We start from the raw sequence: 8,762 nt of genomic DNA on the forward strand, positions 1-8,762 counted from the left end.
TCAAATTCCCCAATGAAGCAGGAATAGAACCATTAAGAAAGTTATCGTTCAAACGTAGATCAGTAAGAAATCTTAGGTAACCTATTTCTTCAGGAATAAAGCCAAATAGGTGATTACCATCAAGACGCAGAATAGTCAAGTTGTTCAAATTCCCCAATGAAGCAGGAATAGAACCATTAAGAAAGTTATCGTTCAAACGTAGATCAGTAAGAAATCTTAGGTAACCTATTTCTTCAGGAATAAAGCCAAATAGGTGATTACCATCAAGACGCAGAATAGTCAAGTTGTTCAAATTCCCCAATGAAGCAGGAATAGAACCATTAAGAAAGTTATCGTTCAAACGTAGATCAGTAAGAAATCTTAGGTAACCTATTTCTTCAGGAATAAAGCCAAATAGGTGATTACCATCAAGACGCAGAATAGTCAAGTTGTTCAAATTCCCCAATGAAGCAGGAATAGAACCATTAAGAAAGTTATCGTTCAAACGTAGATCAGTAAGAAATCTTAGGTAACCTATTTCTTCAGGAATAAAGCCAAATAGGTGATTACCATCAAGACGCAGAATAGTCAAGTTGTTCAAATTCCCCAATGAAGCAGGAATAGAACCATTAAGGGAGTTATTGTACAACCGCAGATCAGTAAGAGACCTTAGGTAACCTATTTCTTCAGGAATAAAGCCAAATAGGTGATTACCATCAAGACGCAGAATAGTCAAGTTGTTCAAATTCCCCAATGAAGCAGGAATAGAACCATTAAGGGAGTTATTGTACAACCGCAGATCAGTAAGAGACCTTAGGTAACCTATTTCTTCAGGAATAAAGCCAAATAGGTGATTACCATCAAGACGCAGAATAGTCAAGTTGTTCAAATTCCCCAATGAAGCAGGAATAGAACCATTAAGGGAGTTATTGTACAACCGCAGATCAGTAAGAGACCTTAGGTGACCTATTTCTGCAGGAATAAGGCCAGAAAGGTGATTATCAAAAAGATACAAAATGGACAAGCTGGTCAAATTTCCCAATGAAGTTGGAATAGAACCATCAAGAGTGTTAGAACTCAAATCTATCTCAGTAAGAGACCTTAGGTAACCTATTTCCTCAGGAATAAAGCCAAATAGGTGATTACCATCAAGACGCAGAATAGTCAAGTTGTTCAAATTCCCCAATGAAGCAGGAATAGAACCATCAAGAGAGTTATCGTACAACTGCAGATCAGTAAGAGACCTTAGGTAACCTATTTCTGCAGGAATAGGGCCAGAAAGTTGATTATCATAAAGATACAAAATGGACAAGTTGGTCAAAATTTCCCAAATGAAGCAGGAATAGAACCATTAAGGGAGTTATTGTACAACCGCAGATCAGTAAGAGACCTTAGGTAACCTATTTCTGCAGGAATAAGGCCAGAAAGGTGATTATCAAAAAGATACAAAATGGACAAGCTGGTCAAATTTCCCAATGAAGTTGGAATAGAACCATCAAGAGTGTTAGAACTCAAATCTATCTCAGTAAGAGACCTTAGGTAACCTATTTCTGCAGGAATAGGGCCAGAAAGTTGATTATCATAAAGATACAAAATGGACAAGTTGGTCAAATTCCCAAATGAAGCAGGAATAGAACCATCAAGAGAGTTATCGTACAACTGCAGATCAGTAAGAGACCTTAGGTAACCTATTTCTTCAGGGATAGAACCAGAAAGGTGATTATCAATGAAGATGCAGAATAGTCAAGTTGTTCAAATTCCCCAATGAAGCAGGAATAGAACCATTAAGAGTGTTAAAATTCAAATCTAGCTCAGTAAGAGACTTTAGATGACCTATTTCTTCAGGAATGAAACCATTTAAATGGTTGTCAAACATATGGAGGATCTGAAGCTTGGCTAATGAGCTGATTTGCGGTGGTACTATGCCTGAAATCTGATTACTTGACAAATCAAGATAAATAAGATTAGTGAGTTTACCAATGTCAGGTGGAATGGTGCCAGAGAAATAGTTCATGCTAAGATCAAGATACTCAAGAAAAGGGAGAGAAGAAGATGGAAAATCATCGAGTGTACCAATGACACTAGTATTTGTAATATTCAACATGTTTACTCTACCGTTAAAGCATATAACTCCATACCAATCCCTGCATGAGTTAGAACTTGGTGTCCATGAAGCGAATAAGGAGTTGTTCTGGTTCTTGAAAGTTGCTTTCCATTTCAGTAGGGAAGTTGCTTCCTCGACGGAAGCAAAAGTAACTGTAAGGAGATATAAAAGAGTGAAAAACTGAAGTAAAGAGAATATTTTGGTCATCATGTTTTGGATTTCAATGAACTAATTGTGGAGGGTTCATAGGATTTTATATTGTACCTAACTTATCGTTAAAGACCAAATTTCGGCTGCTCTCTCTCTCTTTATGTTCATATTTTATCAGAGAAAATATTGTCATGCATTCTCAAGTCAATGCAAAAGTCAAATTTGAGTTGTTCCATTTTTTTCTTCTTCTTTTATACATGTGTTACACATCTACACAAAATAAATTCCCTCAGAAGAAAAAAATTAAAAGCTTAATGGAGTAGATAATCATCTTTTTATTTTTTCTCTTAAAATATAATGGTATGATTTTTATATATTTATGTACTATTTGCATGTCCAAATAAAAAAGGGAAAATGCATAAGTACCCCCCCAGCCTATGCCCGAAATCTCAGAGACACACCTAACCTTTACTAAGGTCCTATTACCCCCGAACTTAATTTATCTATAATATTCTACCCCTTTTCGGCTTACGTGGCACTATCCTTGAAAAATTTGTCAACGTGCACTGGGCCCACAAGATAGTGCCACGTAGGTCAAAAAGGGGTAGAATATTACATATAAAATAACTTCGGGGGGATAATAGGACCTTAGTAAAGGTTAGGTGTGTCTCTGAGATTTCGGGCATAGGCTGGGGGGGTACTTATGCATTTTCCCTTTTTTATTTGGACATGCAAATAGTACATAAATATATAAAAATCATACCATTATATTTTTAAAAAAACATATAGTTGATTATCAATATAGTCGCTGAAAATTATATTAAGTAACAAAAGAAAAAGGGCATGGAATAATATTTTAATTCAGACAGAGACTTAATTAACCAAATAATTTGTTGTGTTATCAGACAAGATCACATGGTTATGAGTATTTATGTTTGGTTCTCATTTTTTATCTCTAATGTAGTAGACATGTTCCATCTTAGATAAATAAATTTCTACACTGCATTAACATTTCTAATGTACTTTTTATTAGACTGAAACGAATTTAAGTAAGGCGATATGACTAGTTATGAAAATTTATATAGCAGATATTGTTAATTTCTCACATGATTACTTAACTATTGATAATAGGGAAAATGCATAAGTACCCCTTCAGCCTATGCCCCAAATCCCTGAGACACACCTAACCTTTACTAAGGTCCTATTACCTCCCCGAACTTATTTTATATATAATTTTCTACCCCATTTTGGCCAACGTGGCACTATCCTTGAAAAAATTGTCAACACGCGCTGGGCCCACAAGATAGTGCCACGTAGGCCGAAAAGGGGTAGAAAATTATATATAAAATAAGTTCGGGGGGTAATAGAACCTTAGTAAAGGTTAGGTGTATCTCATGGATTTTGGGCATAGGCTGGGGGTAATTATGCATTTTCCCTTGATAATATACTATCCATTTTTAACAACCCACCCTAATAATTTGACCCATTCGAGAAAGAGAACCGACCCAATTTTTTAATATCGGAGTCAATATATAAATTTTAAACCAATAAAGAATTATTTTGGTTGTTGAAATAATCATCATATTTTATTTTTTATAGTCTTATTCACACTTTGTCTGATCATATTTTATTAGACAAAATTTGTCGTTGTCATGTCAATTTTTTTGCTTTTTTGTTTTCTCTTTCCTTTTTTTATCCATGTGGTACACATCATTTTTCAAGTAAAAAAGAATAAAGAATTATTTTGGTTGTTGAAATAATCATCATATTTTATTCTTTATAGTCTTATTCACACTTTGTCTGATCATATTTTATTAGACAAAATTTGTCATTGTCATGTTAATTTTTTTGCTTTTTTGTTTTTGTCTTTCTTTTTTATCCATGTGTTACACATCATTTTTCAAGTAAAAAAGACTATCATATAGAAAATAAATTCCCTCAAAAAGAAAACAAGATTAAAAAGAAATGCATAAACTTCTTCATTGAATACATTAATTTGCTTAATCTTCTTCTTTGCTCTGCATAATAATTTTGTGTTCCAATTCTTCAATGATTCTTGCGAGCCATTTCGGATATTCAGTTGAAACCATGAAACCATGAAACATACCACATATAGTCCAATTTCATAGCTTATAATTGAGCAGCTTTTCAAAAAAATATAGAGAAATTCAGTATTGCTTTCTTGAACTTCAAGCACAGATATGCTATATATATAACTTGCCTCTGATAATAGATCACTGCCACAACCTTTCGAAACTGGGAATCCACGCAATTCATCATTACCTTCATATAAAGTTAATAATGGAAGAATAAAAAAGTCTACTTATAAACCAAAACCTGAAGTTTCTGATAATATTGCATCTCTGATGAGCATTCCAACAAATTGTTTATTTTCTTTTTTGGTACAATGGAAAATCTACACATCATATTTCATTGAATACATTAAAACATTACATAACTTGATATATCATAGTATTACATTTCCTAAAGTTAATAAAGGAAGAATAAAAAGCCTACTTATAAACCATAAGCTGCAGTTTCTGATATTAATTATTGTATCTCTGATGAGCATTCCAACAAATTCTTCTCCAACCACCTGCATGTTTGAATTTGTTTATTTACTGTCTGATGTTTATATTTACACAAAGAAAGTCAAGTCTTTATTATATGCTAAAATGAAATTACAATTTGAAAAAAAGTTATTATGTCCGGCGAATTTTGCTCTAAAACTAATTATCTGTTGGTTCACACTTGAAGCACTTGTTAAACCAAGCCTCTAACCAGATAACTGGATCACAGCTTCCAACTAATTTTGGACAGAAAAATAGGGCTTTGTAGAGCATTCAATTAGTTTCTGATATAACTAATATGAAAATTCAGATATAGTTAGCTGCAATAATCTAAAGCTCAAACTAGAACTTAACTGCATATATACCTGAAGTTTTAACTCTTCTACATGCGATTATTTGCTTCTTCTGTTACTCCTTTACCTTTGCTGCGCTTCTTTCTCCTTCCCATCATTATTTTGTGTTCCAGTTCTACAATGATTCTTGCAAGCCATATCGGATTTCCAGTTGAGAACATGAAATATATTATCGATAACCCAATACACAGTCCACTTCCATACCCCATAAGAGCAGCTTTCCAAAAATCATTCAGAAATTCAGAGTCGCTTTCTTCATCATCTATTTCATATGTGGTATCATTTGTCTCCGAATCATTATCATCACTACCACAGCCTTTTGATAGTGGAAATCCACTTAATCCATCATTACCTACATATGAATTGTTCTCAAAGGTCTGAAATTGATTTCCTTGAGGAATGCACCCTTCGAGATGATTGTAGGAGAGATTTAAGACTGCAAGAGAAGTAAGAGAAGCAAATTGTGCTGGTATCTCTCCTACAAAATGGTTACCTGAAAGGTCCAATGATTCAACTGAAGATAATCTTCCAAGTGATGGCGGTATATGACCTTGCAGTCCATTATGAGATAAATTCAGCACACAAAGTGCAATGAGATCTCCCATAAAACTTGGAATATATCCTTCAAATTTGTTGTTTGAAAGATCGATAGTGGTGTACAAAAACAGGATTCTCACAATTTCATGCTCAAATCCCTTGGATACGACAGCTACAGTATCTTGATAATAATATTCATCTCCTTCATCACTTGGTGCATTCATCGCTTGATCAATTGTCCTCATGGCTTTTAAATGTTGAAACAGACTCGTCGGTAAGTTTTCTGTGAAGGCATTGGAAGAGATATCCAACATTCGAAGTTCAATAAACATGTTTTCACTTCCTAAAGTTCTAATCGGTCCATGCAACTTATTCGATCTCAAGCTTAAAACTCTCAACTTAGGAAGAGTTCCCAACCACATTGGGAATGTGTCGTTGAGGTGATTATCTCCTAAATCAAGAACTTGCATCTCTTTGCAATTGACCAAAGATTGGGGAATTTTCCCCTTAAGTTTATTGCCATGCAAGTTGAAGCTTCTAAGTGTTCCAGCCCTAAAAGTTGTTGGAAGAGTTCCAGAAAGATTGTTGTGTTGCATATCCAGAACCTCAAGATGACCACTCATGTTTCCAAAACATTGTGGACACCCAATTTTGACCCTCCACAATATAAATTAATCATTTCGAGCTTCTCCAATTTCAAACAATTTAAAATAATTAGTTTTATAAAATTTCCAAAAAATAATAATATAGTTGCAAGATTTTTAAATAGTTTTGTCACTTTTCATAATTTTTAGATAATATATATGTTTTACATAATTATGTATATAATTAGTATATTTTATGATTATTCGAGAATCGTCTCAAAAAAGATTTTATATTTTTAATATTAGGAATGGCTATAATTTTGAATTAATGAGTTTTATGAAAATTCAAAATACTTTCAAGTTATTTTTTTTAAAAGTAATTTTATCATTTTTTAATAATAAATATGTATATTTTTGCAATCACGTTATTTTATAAATATTCAAAAATCATCATAAAAGATTTTACATCCTAGTTAAATATCTTATTAATTTGGTTTAGTCTAAGTTATAGTTATAATTTCGAGTTAATTAGTTTGTAATTAAATTAATTATTTTACAATCGAATTAATTATTTTATGTCATTGAGACTAAGAAGCTCGTAAATTAATTGTATTGATTCATCGTATTTCAATTCTAGCCGAATTCGGTAAATCAACTCAATTTGGCTATTTTCTTAATTCATTTAGCTATATTGAAGGATTAAAAATTTGGGCCTTCATAAAATATGTTTCAGCAGCCCATTATTCTCCATTTCCAATTCCCCTAGCCCACAAAGACCCATCAGCCCACAATAGAAAAGATCCAACAATTCCATTCAACAATACATCAACAGTAATGCGTACAGCAGTGCCAAACAGGTCCACGCTTCTTCTTCTTCAGCGAAACGATGCAGCAAGCAGAACAAACCCAGAAATCGCGCTGCAAAAATCTCATCCAACTACCCTGCAGAACCCATACCCTAGCAACCTAATCCAACCACCCTCACGTCCCTTTTCCTCCTTTTCTGGGATTTTCTAAATCCCTTCCCTGTTGCCCTGGGTAAGGAGGAAGAAAATTCAAAATTTTGAATTTCATCCTTACCCATCTTTTCAATTCGATTTTCCCCCCTTCCTTAATTCGAATCTCCCCTATATATACCCCTATTATGTTCACTGTAAGGGCAGAGAGGGAGGAGACCGAAAAAGAGAACATATTTTTTAGGATCACCTAATTTCACCTCGAAAAACATAAATATTTTGGATATTAAGAACGACTCAAATAACTTCATTGGAATCGAGGCTTTTGGTTTCGGGAACTCGGAGGATTCTCCAACGAAACTTTGTTGTGGTGGTGGAAGCTCGTCGTTATTCGAAGCTCGTCATTCCCAGTTCTCTGCCTCTCAAAAGGTAATATCTAATTTCAACCCATGTCTCCTTATCCTTAGATGTGTTGATTACTTGATTCTCGACTGAGTAAGTGTTCAAATGTTATGATTTGGGGCACATTATGGCTGAACGTTGGCTGTAAATCGGCAATATAGGTGGTCTGACCACTCGCTTAGTTTAGTCATTTTGATTTCGGTTCTTCTTTCTTTTTGTTGTTTGAAATTTGATGACCCCTTTTAGCTGAGATTATTTACTTCATGTTAGTTTCTTCTCATTAAATTGAGTGATCTCACCTGGTTGCCATGACTTAGCTCAATTGTGAACTTTTCGAGTCCGAAATGCTAGTTTTTGCAATCTGATGTGTGGGCTTATTTCCATTTATGTTAGCTAGTATAAATAGTGTGAGCTGAGTAGTTTACTGCCTTTTCTTATGGTGTGTGCTCTATCTATGTTCAACTAAGTAGCATATATAGTCCTTATATTAGTTGCTTGTACCTCTTAAATCTCATTCGTAATAGTATTAGTTGTGTAGTCTTCGTCACTTTTTTATGTTGAGTTAAGTTATTTCGAGTCTGGCTTAGTTTGACCAAGTTAAGATTGAGTCGATAAATTGATTATTTCAGGCCTCTCGAGTGTTCATTTCGTGTCCGTTTACTGCTCCATCTTTCTGTTATTTTCACCATGAATCATGCTAAGATTGAAATTTCAATATTTTGGGTCACGACTTGTAATTTTTGGGCTGTCTTTTCTTTTTTTTCTTTTTTTTTTTTTTTTTTTTTTTTTTTTTTTACCTCATGAGGTTTTTTGTTATCTCACTACCTAATATGATATGTTTGAATCAAGTATTGACCTTTATTTTATCTAAAAAATAAAAAATAAAAAACAAAATTTTTACCAAGAGTTGTTCGCCATTTACAGTGGAGTTTGTATAAATTTGGAGATGTTGTTTCCTTCTAACTTTTGGTTTACTTCTAGTTCTTGTCTCTTCCCAAATTGTTAGCATTATTTGCTAACTTATTTATTCCATGAAATATATTCGTTTTACTATAAGAGGCATGTTGCTAATCCCCTTTTTATTGTAAAAAGCATAATATTCAATCATTTGCAGTTTACTGTGCAAA

The 8,762-nt window shown here is 33.6% G+C and overlaps 1 protein-coding gene and 1 pseudogene across 1 annotated transcript; both read right to left on the reverse strand.

Moving 5' to 3' along the window:
- LOC102583840 (probable leucine-rich repeat receptor-like protein kinase At1g35710) overlaps positions 1-2,358 on the reverse strand; it is a 4,503-nt pseudogene extending 2,145 nt beyond the window's left edge.
- A 2,827-nt stretch (positions 2,359-5,185) lies between these two features.
- Positions 5,186-6,316, reverse strand: LOC107058646 (receptor-like protein 12). Its single transcript, XM_015304607.1, has one exon. The coding sequence runs from the start codon at positions 6,314-6,316 to the stop codon at positions 5,186-5,188; it is 1,131 nt and encodes a 376-aa protein (XP_015160093.1).
- Positions 6,317-8,762: the final 2,446 nt, after the last annotated feature.

The sequence above is a fragment of the Solanum tuberosum genome, unplaced genomic scaffold, assembly GCF_000226075.1.
Source record: "Solanum tuberosum cultivar DM 1-3 516 R44 unplaced genomic scaffold, SolTub_3.0 scf00566, whole genome shotgun sequence".
NCBI lineage: Eukaryota > Viridiplantae > Streptophyta > Magnoliopsida > Solanales > Solanaceae > Solanum > Solanum tuberosum.

Bases quoted from the DNA above. Each gene is read 5' to 3' on its own strand.
- LOC107058646 (XM_015304607.1), bottom strand. From the start codon at position 6,316: ATGAGTGGTCATCTTGAGGTTCTGGATATGCAACACAACAATCTTTCT.